Source organism: Eumetopias jubatus, unplaced genomic scaffold, assembly GCF_037043125.1.
Source record: "Eumetopias jubatus isolate StellerSeaLion01/CBP00866 unplaced genomic scaffold, mEumJub1_p1.0 scaffold_14, whole genome shotgun sequence".
NCBI lineage: Eukaryota > Metazoa > Chordata > Mammalia > Carnivora > Otariidae > Eumetopias > Eumetopias jubatus.
In genome coordinates, this window is record NW_028274820.1 from 81,062,436 (window position 1) to 81,076,920 (window position 14,485).

Genomic DNA, 14,485 nt, shown 5'->3' on the forward strand with positions numbered 1-14,485 from the left:
GATATAATTTGCTTTTATTACTGAGGGACATATTACCCAAAGGAAAAATAAAACTTCTATTAGGAGTTGTAATTCAAACTAGGCAATTGTCACTAGGAGCCACAAGAGGGCAGCAGTTTCAAAGACAAGAGCAAAACAACTTATCTGAGAGCTTTAATTTATAATTTTAGGGCTGGAAGAAAACTAAGAAATGCTTTTTTTATGTAAGAAATTTCATTTTCTCCCACACAAATCATGTGTAGACATACAAAGTATGTGTGTTCCATTTTAATATAGAAAATCTGTATAAAATTCTTTACCATATAACAGTAACTTATATATGCATAAGTCTTTGAACTTCTAAAGTACTTTTTTTTTTAAGATTTTATTTATTTATTTGACAGAGAGAGACAAAGTGAGAAAGGGAACACAAGCAGGGGGAGTGGGAAAGGGAGAAGCAGGCTTCCCTCTGAGCAGGGAGCCTGATGCAGGGCTCGATCCCAGGACCCTGGGATCACGACCTGAGCCGAAGGCAGACGCTTAACGACTGAGCCACCCAGGCGCCCAAAAGTACTTTCATAAATGCAATATTTATTTTCACTTTATAAAGCCTGTGCAGTAAATATGCCAGAGATAATTAAATCCTTTTATAGATGAAGAACCTGAGGCTTAGGAGAAGTGAGTGACTTGTCCAAGTTAATAGCCATTAATAAGTAGAAAAAGAAGAACCTCATTCAGTATATTTTCTGTTGTTTTGCACAACTGCCTGTCAACTGAAAAAAATAACAATAATATCCTTTGATTTGTTCATATGTGAATTTGGAAAACGATTTGAATAGAGTTCTCCTGTAACAGAACTTTAGTTTTATGCTTGTTAATAAGATCTTTCACAGACACTTTGCCAACAGTGCTTTTAACTCTTAACACTTAGAAAGAAACTTTGTTTTCATCTGAGAGAAAATGAAAATAGAAGTGAAGTTTAAAGTAAAACAAAGTATTTGCAGAGGTCAACGATTAGGAGAAAGGGAAGGCAGATGTAAAGCCAAGGGAGAAGGCTATTACCTCAAACACTGGACATTCCTAAAGCCACTCAATTTTGCATGTTACCAAAGAGAAAAATTTATTAATGTTGCTTGTTAGACCTAGTGTTTAATTGTTTCATCTTTTGGTAAATAGCGTGTTACCATATAGCTATTTAAACAGACCCAATATCTGACACCTAAAATTGTATTCAATTATATGTTCTGTTACTCAAGCTAGAGATGGCTCCATTACAACATCTTTGTGTTTCCCCTTCATCGACCCACTCATTCATTCTATCAATATTGGTTGGGCATTTGAACTAAGCACAGAAAAAGAGAATATCAAAAAAAAAAAAAAAACAAACCTAACAACAAACTAAGTTATTCTCTCATGGAGCTTACAATCCAGTGGTGAAAATTGATGTTAAACAAAAAGATGTGTTATTACAAATTGTGGTGGTGACATAAATGAAAAGTTTGGGGTACTGTGGGAACGTGATGACAACAGGATATCCAAGTTCTACTGTCAGTCACAGAAGCCTCTGAGTAGGCGACAAAATTTCAGCTGAAATTGGAAGGAGGCAATGGGAAAAGGCTTCAAGAACAGTGTATCTTCTGCCCTGAGGAGGCAGTGCTTGGCCAGTCAAGTCACTGAAGCTTTTAATTGTGTCAATGACTAGCACACCTCTTGTGGAAGAAATAAGGCATAAAAGACACTTGTGTAGAGAATATACATTTAAACTGATCATTAATGGGTGGGAATTAAAAGGTATTGCCCATCCCCCCTCTAAAGAGCAGAATCAGAGACAGGATGTTGAAGTGAGGGATTCCAAATGGCTCAACTATGAGTTTACAAATTCCTAAGACGATCAGAGAACCAGATTGGACAATACTTTCTCTTTTTACCTCACAAGGATGATCAAATGAAATACTAAAACCACATAATTTACAGAGCAGTATGCACATTTTATTTACCCATTGTTAATATAACAGTTTTCCCAATTTCATTCCTGCCTTAATTCCTGTCCCAAATGTAAAACATTATCTCTTTAAATTCTCCAGTCCAAGATTCCCAAGACATCATCCTGAAATAATAAGGTCTTATTTCTGTCTTTAGTAAACTTGTTTTTCCTACTAGTGAAAAATTATAAAATTCGTATTTTATGCAAAGGCTATTTCAAACTTACGTCCCAGTGCATTATAAAGAAGTTCAAAATCTTCTTTTGTTTGAGGATTATGCCTCCGGTAATAGTCCAATTTGATCCATTCTTCTTTATCTCGTATCTTCCTTAGTTCTTCCTCTGCTTCCCACTTCAATCTTAACATTTTCTGTCTTTTTAAATTCTCTACCACAACTTTAGCATGCCATTGTCTATAGTAAGTCTGTAGCACTATTACCTATAGTTAAATTAAAAGGAAATAAAAAGTGTTTATTATCAACTATATCAGATAATAACAAAAGGCAATGGTGATTATTTCTATTCCAATGTAGTAATTACTAAAAAGTACCAAGAGTCTAGATTTAGCTCTATGCCAGATATCTCACACACATTAGAACATATAAGCTGTGGATAATGCACATCAGCAATTTGGCTTTGAAATCTAGCAAATACGCCTTCCTAGGAGGCAGTTAGTACAATGCTTAAGAGCATAGGCTCTGGAGTAAAATTTAGTCTAAATCTTCCCTCCGCTACTCACTAGTTTTTTTGATTTGGGTTTGTTTTGCATATAAAGTCCTTAGCTTAACCCTGATATATCACAAGTCTTCAATAAATACTATTATTGCTCTAAATACTGTCTCTAGTTTATCTTAACTATCATTAGCTTAGGCTCATATTTAAAACAAAATTTCGTTAAATAAACGCAAGGCAGGTAGGTTATGTGTAGACGCCACCAAAGGCAGGTTAGATAAAGGAGAGACTTATGCAAACAAGTATTTATTAAATTTTGAGAAATATAAATGTCTGAGGTTATAGTATAATACTAGATCCTCAAGAAACTTGCAATGCAGCTGAGAGAGTTTATATTTGTATTTACTAAACTCATAAATAAAAATAAAATGTGGAGAGGCTAGATCAAAACTGAGCACAGAGAATATGCTAACTCATCCCTTTACCATATCCTAATCCTTGGTAATTACAGAAAATCATATAAGAAGAAATCAATAAGGACACTGAATCATACTAAAGCAGTCCTCCAAAGGAACAGAAACTATGAAAAATCCCTTCAAGAAAGGAGACAGAATAAATTGAAGAAAGAATCTATGCCTAATCATGCACGGGAAAGGTGGAAAGCAAGCTAGAAAATACAGAAGATTCTATAAGACAGCTTCAAGCCCTAAATCAGTGGATCCTATGAGCAGAAGGGGTGTTAGGGCAACTGACAAGGTGACTGCTTGAGAAATGCAAAAGGGACAGGCTTCTCTAGAACAATTTAGGTAAACAGCAACAAAAATATTTGCCTCTAGGCAAGAACAGTTAGTGTCCCAGAGGCTGGCGACACCCAGGATGAAGAGAAGCTCCCTCTTCAGAAAACTATCTCTCTTCCAGAATCAAGGCTTGGCCATTCCCTAAATCCACTGTGGTAAGGCTGTAGTAAACAAATATGCGTAGCACACTGGACATCAGGGACCTCAAATACCCTACCTACACACCCTCAAAAATAACCAAACATTTAGGAAGAGCCCACAAAATATAAGGCTCCTCACTCAACAAAGAAAAGTTTACTATTGTGTGAAACAGAATTACTAAAACAGTGGTTCCCAAAGAGTGATTGTCAGACCAGCAGTTTCATCTGGAAAACTCTTAGAAATGCAAATTCTCAGGGCCCACCCCAGAGATACTGAATCAGAAATCCTGGGTAGGGCACAGATTCTGTATTTTACAAGTTCTCCTGGCATTTCTGATGCCTGCTAACATTTTAGAACGACTGTACTAGAGTAAAACAAAACAAAACAAAACAAAAACCAAGACCAGACTAGACAGAGTTAACATTTTCAGAGGGGGAAAAAAAAAGGCTATTGAATCAATAATTAAAAACCAAAAAAAGATCTTACAGAATTTTTATTTTTTAAATTTAAAAAAATCAATATAATGCATTTAACTTGGGTACTATTACACTTACTAAATAATGACACTAAAGCACAGTGGTTTAAACAATATATAAGTTTTTCCCTTCTTACATCACAATCCAGGGATTAGCAAGCAGTTTAGGACTGGTAGAAAGCTCTATTATATTCAACAAATGGCTTCCTACTTTTATGCCCTAGATGGCTGGTTCATTTCTCATCATCTTCCAACCAGTAGAAAGGAAGAAAAAGACAAAAGAATTGCAACCCAGTCACTTTAAGAGCAATATCCAAAAGTGGCACACATCGTTTCCCCTCAAATTTCATTTTCCAAGCCTTAGTTACTTGGCCTCGCCAATATACAAAAGAGGTTATGAAATGTAGTCTGCAGTGGGGCAGCCATGTGCACAGCTAACTTTACCACAATGGGAAGAATGGATATTGGCTGAGAACAAGTAGTTGACTGTAAGCTGATCTTGCAGAATGTGCAGAGCCTAAGAGGGAATTAGTAAGCAAGAAACTTAGGTGAGAAAATCTTTTAGAATGTAGAGTAAAAGGTTGTAAAAATTAGAAAGAATGAAGGAAAGTTAAGAGACATGGAAGATAAATGCCAACATTCCAAAATGTCTAATATAAGTTCCAGACAGAATGAAGAAAGTTGATTAGAGAAATTACTCAAAACATAATAAAGGAACATGTTCCCAAACTAAAGAAAGACATGAGCACTCAGATAGAAAGTGTTCATGACCAAGTCTCAAGCATATCACAATCAGATTACTAAGCATAAAGTAAAAATCCTAAAAGCTTCCAGAAAGAGGAAACAAATGAAAAATTGATGTCAGACTTTTAATCAAATATTGCTTCAGAGTCATAAAGAAAACTTATCTTGAAAATAAGTTTAAATATAACTTTCTACACACACTCAAATTAAACTTTAAGAATGAGGTTGATTCAATAGGACTAAGATGATTTATCTCACATGCATAATCTCTGAAAGAATTACTAGAGAATGGATTCCAGAAAGAAAAATAAGTTAAAAGGGAAAAATTAAAGAATTGAGCAAAAACTTCCAAGACAGTTATCAAGCTAAACACATTTGGGGCGGAAAAATCATATATATCAATGTAAATATACAAAACAACAATAAGCAGTAAAAATTATGTAGGAAATTATAACTATACAGTAAATTATATATATAATTGTAATTCCAGATCAAATCTCACTCGAGAGGAGGAGTGAGGGAGAAGGACAAGGAAATGAAAAACAGAAAAGCCTGTTAAAGATTTTCACTTCCTCAGTTTAAGTAAGTCAAGCTAACATTTCTCTATCTGCTTTACAACTTTAAAATAATTGACACATTTTCTCTCTTCTCATGTATTCTTTGTTCCTGTATGTTTATATTTTTTTATTCCTCTAAAATCATTTTACTGGAGTTTGGAAAGTGTTGTAGAGAGTTCCATCTCCTCACTTAATATCCATTCTCCCTAACTTCCTTACTAAGAAAATTATTAAGGAGCAACAGTATGAAACTTTAAAAATGAATTTATCACACACTCGCAGGGATATCACCTGACGCAGTTCAGGCCAATAAGATGCAACTGGAAGTCACTGGGTGGGGCTTGCAGGAAAAACTCTTGAAGGTAGCATACATGGTACATGCTCCCTTGACTGCTCCCTTCTTCCTGCATAGAATGCAGACATTATGCTGAAGGTTGACTAACCATTTCATTATCATATAGTAACAAGCTCAGGATAAGCTTAATGGAATGGAAAAGTAAAAGGAGTTAGGTTCCTAATGACATCACAAAGCCACCAACCAAGCCCTGTACAGTAAGAAAGTAAAAATTAGTTTGGCCTGAAAACATAAAAATCTATCAGGCTGGAATAACAGGCACTAATAAAGTAAGCTATGAAGTTAACAGGAAACAGTATTTCTTCCAAGGACATTCTGCAGCTATAAAATGTCCTAACAATTCTCTCCTTGGAATAACTACTATTTTCTTACTCACTGAGAAACTTAGTTCTCTAAAATTACAATCTATCAGAAACTTTGCTATTTGAAATTAGATAACTAAGAATGAAATATTCCAGAGGGATATGATAGGGATAGATAACTAAGAATGAAATATCCCAGAGGAAATATCCCTCTTGCCAGGAGGATCTATGTCACTTTGACAGAGAAAAGCAGCCTTGATTTACAACCATTATGCTGAACTTCAAAGAATAAACATTCTTCACCTCTCTTAACTTTGTTACCAAAGGGACAAAGCTGGAGATACCATGCTCCCTGATTTCAAACTACATTACAAGTCTATAGTAATCAAACCTGTACGGTATTGGCATAAAAACAAACATACAGATCAATGGACAGAATAGAGAACCCAGAAATAAACCCATGCATATATGGTCAATTAATTTACAACAGAGGAGGCAAGAATATACAATGGAGGAAAGGAAGGTCTCTTCAATAAATGGTGCTGGGAAAACTGGATGATCACATGCAAAAAAATGAAGCTAGACATTATCTCACACCAGACACAAAAATTAACTCAAAATGGATTAAAGACTTGAATGTAAGACCTGAAACCATAAAACTCCTAGAAGGAAACATGGGTGGTAAGCTACATGACATCAGTCTTGGCAATGATTTTTTTAATATGACTCCAAAAGCAAAGGTAACAAAAACAAAAATAAACAAGTGGGACTACATCAGACTAAAAAGCTTCTACACAGCAAAGGAAATTATCAACAAGATGAAAAGACAACCTACTGAAGGAGAGAAAATATTTGCAAACCATCCATCTGAGGAGCAGTTATTATCCAAAATATATAAAGAACTCCTAAAACTCAAAAGCAAAATAACAAACAATCCAATTAAAAAATGGGCAGAGGATCTGAATAGACATTTTCCCAGACATACAGATGGCCAGGAGACACATGAAAGATGCTGAACATCACTCATCACCTGGAAAATGCAAGTCAAAACCACAATGAGATAGCACCTCACACCTGTTAGAATGGCTATCATCAAAAAGATAAGAAGTAACAACTGTTGGCAAGGAAGTGGAGAAAAGGAACCCTTGTACCCTGTTGGTGAGAATATAAATTGGTACAGTCACTATGGAAAACAGTATAGAGGTTTCTCAAAAAATTAAAAATAAAACTACCATTTGACCCAGCAATTCCACTTCTGGGTATTTATCCAAAGAAAAAGAAACACTAATTCAAAAAAATACATGAACCCTACGTTCATTGCAACATTATTTAAAATAGCCAAGACATGGAAATAACCTAAGTGTCTATTGCTGATGAATGGATAAAAAAGATGCTAGATATATATATACACAATGGAATACTACTCAGCCATAACAAAGAATGCAATCTTGCCATTTATAACAACATGGGTGGATCATAAAGGAAATTATACTAAGTGAAATAAGTCAAAGACAAATACCATATGATTTCACTTAACATGTGGGAAAAACAAATGAGCAAAACAAAACAAAAATCACAGATGCCACAGACAGAATGGTGGTTGCCAGAGGGGAGGAAGATTAGGGCACGGGTGAAATGAGTGAAGGGGTCAAGAGGTAAAAACTTCCAGTTATAAAATAAGTAAGTCATAGGTATGTAGTATACAGCATGGTGACTATAGTCAATAATATTGTGAAGCATACTTGAAAGTTGTCAAGAGAGTAAATCCTAAAAGTTAACCTCATATGGTGACAGATGGTAATTGGATTTACTGTGATGATCATTTCACATGTATTACAAATATCAAGTTGTGTTATATACCTGAAAAAAATACATTATGTGTCGATTATACCTCAATAAAAATTTTAATTTTGAAAAAACAAATAACAAAATCTATGGTGTACTGGATAATTTTGAGTTGGACAGTAAGACTGTAATTCAAAGAATTTGATTTAGACTAATTTAAAAAATTAGTCAATCTTTGGCCCTAATAATTAGATGCTTTCTTCTAAGGCTCAAAAAGAAGGCCTAAAAGAGAAAAGAACATCTTCTGATTTAACAGCCTTCGGCAGTAGATGGACATTGATTGGGGAGGAACCCGTTTATAATTCTCATAGTGGTACTCGAAATGTGGCCTATGATTCTACTGCTGGCCCACAGACTGCTTCTTACCTTGTTACCATGCTACAACTGTCTTCAAGAACCCTGCACCACGATGTAAATCAAACACACTATTTAACTTAGTTGACTTTTTTTCTCATAGCAAGATTTTTTTCAATGAAAGAAGCACTGCATTGACATATTCTGGCACAAATTCTTTAACTTTTCACATACTTGTACTTGTGTTGCACTAGCCTAACAGGCTTAAGTCTTTGTCATCATCAAGGACTGCTTCTGTTCAAATGGTGCCCTGAGCGGGAGGCCCAGCAAAGCTGAGTCATAATCCAAGAGGACCCTTAATGCTGAGTCTGAATCTGCCAGAAATATCCAGCAAGGAAGAAGGAGGATTGCTAGTCAGTACTACTTTCTTCACTATTAAGTAGACTTCTTTTCCACTTTCAAATGCCTAGTGTTAAAAGTATGCAATTAAGTTGAGCAATTTGGGGTAGGAAGAAACTAATAGGTATTCTTTAAACTTAACCCAATCCAGAAGTTATTCAGTAAAGAATTAAAGACACATAATTTGACACACAGTATGATCACAATTGTGTTTTATACATGTGGAAAATTACTGAAAGGAAATATTCTAGCCAATACAATAATATGAGAGAGTATTATTTTTTATAAAATTTCTATTTCAACTTCACCCTTAATAAAAGCCAGGCAAATTGTCCTGGTTGGTCTCCCTCCTTCAAGTTAATGAGTCCTATTGCATGGGTTGTAATTTCTTTGCTTCCTCATGGAGGTAGGTTCCTCAGGACACATTCAGGTCAAACATAGGGCTGTTGACAGAGTGATCTTGCAGGTGGTGACAGTATGGTAGTTATTATATGAGTGATCTGGTAACAAATGAGCTGGAGCATGGAAGGAAGCCTGTGTGTTCTTAGGCCTCCTTGCTCTCCAAACTACATTGCTGTGGAGCAACCAATCCAGCCTACCTTCCCCAGACCCTAAAAGCCTGTACCAGCTACAGTGTCTGGCCGACTTTCCAAAGGTGATACAAGAAATGGACAGGGCATACCTTCTCAAATTAAGAGCAACCACCTTATCTATGGGTTGCCTGCAGCCTCAGTTCTATACAAGTTCAGACATCTGCCAAGCTCCTTTAGGAAAATACACAAGAAGACAACAGTGACTGGACCATACATATAAATGATTACAGATTACAATTTTAGGAACACGTGTGCATGCATGCACATTTCTGATAAAGATCCAAGAGATTCATATTTTAAAATATATTTTATGTATATTAAAATATCTCTTATTTCAATTGTGAAAATTCTGTCATGTCAAAATAAGTCACTGAAAATTCTATTTGGGCCTGGGAGCAGGACTACCAGATTGGAAAAGTAAAAGTCTCAGCAAATACTCTGTCCAAAAAAGAATGATCAAACTGGACAAAATTGTTTTTAAAAAATAATAACCATCTAAGGATTCTGGAAATTGACCAAAGGCATACATCAAATAAATGTTTATTGAAGAAAAATTACTAAACCTCTAGTAGGAACACTGATAGTCTGTGGCATTTCAACTTAGGGCTGCTCTCATATCCCCCTTCCCCTCACCCTGGTTTCACCTGTGTCTACTTTCAGGGGGCTGAATTGATTTAAAGTGAAGCAAGGAAAAACTCCATACACCCTAAGCAATGTCGCAAACAACAGTAATCTCAGTGCAAAAAAAAAACCCACAAAAAACTAAAAACAAACCAGCCAGCAACTCAGCTGAGATTGTATTCTGGAGCAAGCAATAGACAGGCAGACTAGCCAGAAATTAATCAGGGAGATCAGGAAAAGGAGATAGCCATAGTGAGCCATGATAACCTCCCAAATATCCCTAGTAGCCTGAAGGCTGAACACAGGTACAAGGATAAACACATACTCAGGAGAGAGTGAAAAAGGCCCTCCCTATTTCCATATCCCAGGCTGTGAGGTCTTGTGCAGAAGAAATGCAAGAAGAAAACCCAGCAGAAAGTAAAAGCCAGGATAAACAGAAACTGAACTTGTCTGAACTTTGAATGCATCCTTCAATCCACACATGGGTCCATTAGTGAAAGTGGAAGCTTTACTAGATCAAGGAATTTGAGTACAACCTCTGATCAATCATTACCTAACCACTAGGCTATGCTAAACCAGGCGCAACCCTCAGGAAGCCAGACTTAAAATAAAAAAACAGCAGCAACCAAAAAAAAAAAAAAAAAATTGAGCAGAGACATCAATGGCTACCTACTGTGATAGAGACAGACTCTAAAGCAGGTTTCAGCAATGGCACTGTTGATACTCTGGAAAAGATAATTATCTGTTGCCGTAGGGTTGGAGTTCCTATGCTTATAGGACGTTTAGCAGCATCCTTGTTCTCTACCCATTAAAGTACAGTAGCATATGTCAGATGTCAGATGTCTCATAATCAAAAATGTTTTCTGACAATGTAAAACGTTGCTAATAAGCACATGAAAAGATATTCACTATCATTAGTCATCAGGGTATGCAAAATCAAAACCACAATGAGATATCCCTTCCCACTTACTAGGAAGCGATAATGAAAAATACAGACAGTAACAAGTGTCGATGTGGATGTGAAGATATTGGAATCCTCACACTGCTGGTGGGACATAAAATGGTGTAGCTGCTTTGGAAAACAGTCTGGCAGTTCCTCAAAAAGGTTAACATATACTTACCTTATGATCAAGCAATTACACTCCTGGAGATATATCCAAGAGAAATGAAAACATATTCCACAAAAAACTTTGTACACAAATGTTTATGGCAGCTTTATTCCTAACAGCCAATAAGTGGAAACAGCTTGAATTTCCATCAACCAATAAATAGACAAAATTCAGTATATACATTGGCATAGATACAATAGGTAAATCCAACTGAGTATATACAATGGAATATTATTCTGCAATATAAAAGAATGAAGTATTGGTATATGTCACAACATGGATGAGCCTTGAAAACCTTATGCTATGTTTTAAAAAAGCCAATCACAAAAGACTACATATTGTATGATTCCATGTGTATGAAATAACCAGAATAGGTAAACCAATAGAGGCAGAAAGTAGATTAGTGGTTTCCTAAGGCAGAAAACATTGGAGGGAAACAGGGACCGATTGCTATTGGGTCCAGGACTTTTTTCTGGGATGATGAGACTATTCTAAAATGTTGTATAAGTCTGTTTATATAGTAAAAATCATTGAATTGTATACTTTTTTAAAAAGTATGTATTATATTGAAAATAAGGGTTTAAATGGGAAAAAAACCAAGAGAATTAAAATGTTCATTAGAAAATATATTTTTAGGGCATCTGGGTGACTCAGTCGTTAAGTGTCTGCATTTGGCTCAGGTCATGATCCCAGGGTCCTGGGATAGAGCCCCGCATTGGGTTCCCTGCTCAGCGGGAAGCCTATTTCGCCCGCTCCCACTCCCCCTGCTTGTGTTCCCTCTCTCGCTATGTCTCTCTCTGTCAAATAAATAAATAAAATCTTAAAAAAAAAAGAAAATACCTATTTAACATAAGACAGTAAAGGAAGAAGAGAGGACAAGAGAGACATCTGACATACAGAAAACAAACAGCAAATGGCTGATATAATCCAACCTTATCAATAATTACATTAAATATAAATGTATTAAACACTCCAATCAGAAGGTAGAGATTATCAGACTGGATAAAAAGACAAGATCCAATTATATGCTGTCTATGAGAGAGATATTCTAGATTAAGACTCAAATAGGTTGAAAGTAAAAGGACAGAAAAAGATAGACCACGCAAATAATAACATAAAAGGGATGGAGTGGCTATATTAATATCAGAGAAAACAGACTTTAGTGTCCTTTTGGTTTCAATTACTCTGGAAAGCTCCCTAGGTGATTCTACTGTCCCAAGGATTAAGGCCAAGGTATAGAGAAGACAAAGCTAATAATGGCCAAAGGTAACAAAAAAACCCTTGGGAATCCTAAGGGAAAGGGAAGGATTAGGAGCATTTAGGATTATGTTCCTTTTACTGGGGGGAGACTGGAGATAAAAACTGCTTTTAATACCAATGAAACATAACTTGCACTGATAAAGATTCTCTCCTTGACCAAACTCTAATCAGGCTCCTCTGAGTAGTTTTTCAATTAGGCCTCAACTGTTGGGCTTCTGTGATCATCTCTGCATTGTTCAATTTTAGCAAAAGCCTGCTAAGTCAGTTTAACAGGAATCCCATCCTCAATATTTAATGAGGCTCCTTAACTTACAATATATCCCCCCAGATGATGCCTAATCACTCTGGCCTGTCTTCAGTAAAATATCCTGTTAGAATGGTTTAGCCAGAATCTTCCCTTACCCCTGATGTTTTCTTAGTAATTTGCCACCCATTGACCCCCACCCTACTCCTTGGCCATAAATTTCCACTTTTCCTTGTATTTAGAGTTGAGCCCAGTCTGTCTTCCCTACCACAAAACTCCATTGTCATAGCCCCTCTTAAATAAAGTCTGCCTTACCATCTTTAATATGTGTTATGAATAATTTTTTCTTTAACAACACCCATGTGGGTTGTTTCGTAAGCTAGTGTGGCTTAAGGAAACACACATAGACGCACACAGAACTGGCTCATTTATTTCATTTTTAGTATTCACTCATAATAAAAGTTATCTTACCGCCTGTAATCTTTGAGCATGGTATTCTGCTGCCGAAAAATATTTTCCTGGTGTTACCAGTTTATCAGTCATATTTGATACATACACACCAATTTTAGTCATCTGTGTGGATGTTGTATTTGTAGTCTGTTGGAGCTTTTTTCTCTGAAAAACTGTCTAAAATAAAAACATAAAAATTTAAATATCCAGGGCGCCTGGGTGGCTCAGTCATTAAGCGTCTGCCTTCGGCTCAGGTCATGATCCCAGGGTCCTGGGATCGAGTCCCACATCAGGCTCCCTGCTCGGCGGGAAGCCCGCTCCTCCCTCTCCAACTCCCCCTGCTTGTGTTCCTGCTCTCGCTATCTCTCTTTCTCTGGCAAATAAATAAATAAAATCTTTAAAAAAAAATTTAAATATCCATTATATACACATCTAAGTGAGTAAAGAGCACATTTTTCTGTGTTCAGTTAATTTTCTGTTATTATTTGAACTACCATATAATTCCTTGGAAGATTTTAACTTAATTTTTTAAGTTTTTATTTAAATTCCAGTTAGTTAACATACAGTGTAATATTAGCTTCAGATGTACAATGTAGAGATTGAACACTTTATACATCACAAGTGTACTCCTTAATCCCCATTACCTATTTACCTATCCCCGCACCTCCTCCCCTCTGGTAAACATCAGTTTGTTCTCCATAGTTAAGAGTCTGTTTTTTGGTTTGCCTCTCTCTCTCTCTTTTTCCCTTTGCTTGTTTGTTTTGTTTCTTAAATTCCACATATGAATGAAATCACATGGTATTTCTTTCTCTGACTGATTTATTTCGCTTAGCATAATACTCTTTAGCTCCATCCACATCATGGCAAATGGGTAAATTTTTAATTTTAGAGCGGTACACAGAACATTTGTTGATTCTGCAGTTTCAAAACCTACATAGAAAAATAAAAATATTACCTGGGTATCCCTACAAAATACGTTGTCTTTTTCAGGAATCTTTTTAGGTACAGTTTGTGTTCCAGCATTGTGATATTCCATTCCTGTTATTTTATGTCTGAATCCACCAAGAAATGGTTTGTGAAAGTCAGATTTTATAATCTCAACAGCTACCTCCTGGTACTTAGTAATACCTAAGGAGGTAAAACCAAGATTGAATGAAAATTCACCTACAAAGGGACTCTAAAATACTTTACCTAAAAGACATCATATAACTAACCAGTTTGTACTCTGACAGTTATGATTTGAGAGGCATCATTCAATCCATGTATTCTTTTGATTGGAAATAGATCTGGATCTGTAGAAAAAATTTCCACTTGTACAATATCTTGTGGCTTAATTCCATGTTGCAGTAGAGTCTCATTATTTTTAAGAATCATTCCTAAAAATGACATGAAATTAGAAGTGTTATGACAAAGAAATAACTATACATACTCATTTTAAGGGGATGGAAAACATCAAAGATGATTATATGAATGCATAAAGTTCAATTACTGAATAGAAGATTGATGATGTCCACCCCTTGCTGAAATGTTAGTACAGAAAACACCACAATGGGAAAAGTTAAGATGCAAGAATTCAGCATTATAAGTAAAACTACAACGCTCACAGGATTTCTCATCAGAAATACAAATACATAATAACCATGCAACTCTATAACTATTTAAAAATA

At 35.8% G+C, this 14,485-nt stretch overlaps 1 protein-coding gene across 1 annotated transcript in view; it reads right to left on the reverse strand.

The window, feature by feature from the left end:
• Positions 1-14,485, reverse strand: part of IQUB (IQ motif and ubiquitin domain containing) — a 53,838-nt gene that overhangs the window by 26,552 nt on the left and 12,801 nt on the right. The window contains exons 4-7 of the mRNA XM_028104918.2: positions 14,033-14,194; positions 13,774-13,946; positions 12,840-12,995; positions 2,189-2,399 (exon numbers count right to left, since the gene is read on the reverse strand). Of these exons, the coding sequence (XP_027960719.2) occupies positions 2,189-2,399; positions 12,840-12,995; positions 13,774-13,946; positions 14,033-14,194 (702 nt within the window). The remainder of the gene's footprint in view (positions 1-2,188; positions 2,400-12,839; positions 12,996-13,773; positions 13,947-14,032; positions 14,195-14,485) is intronic.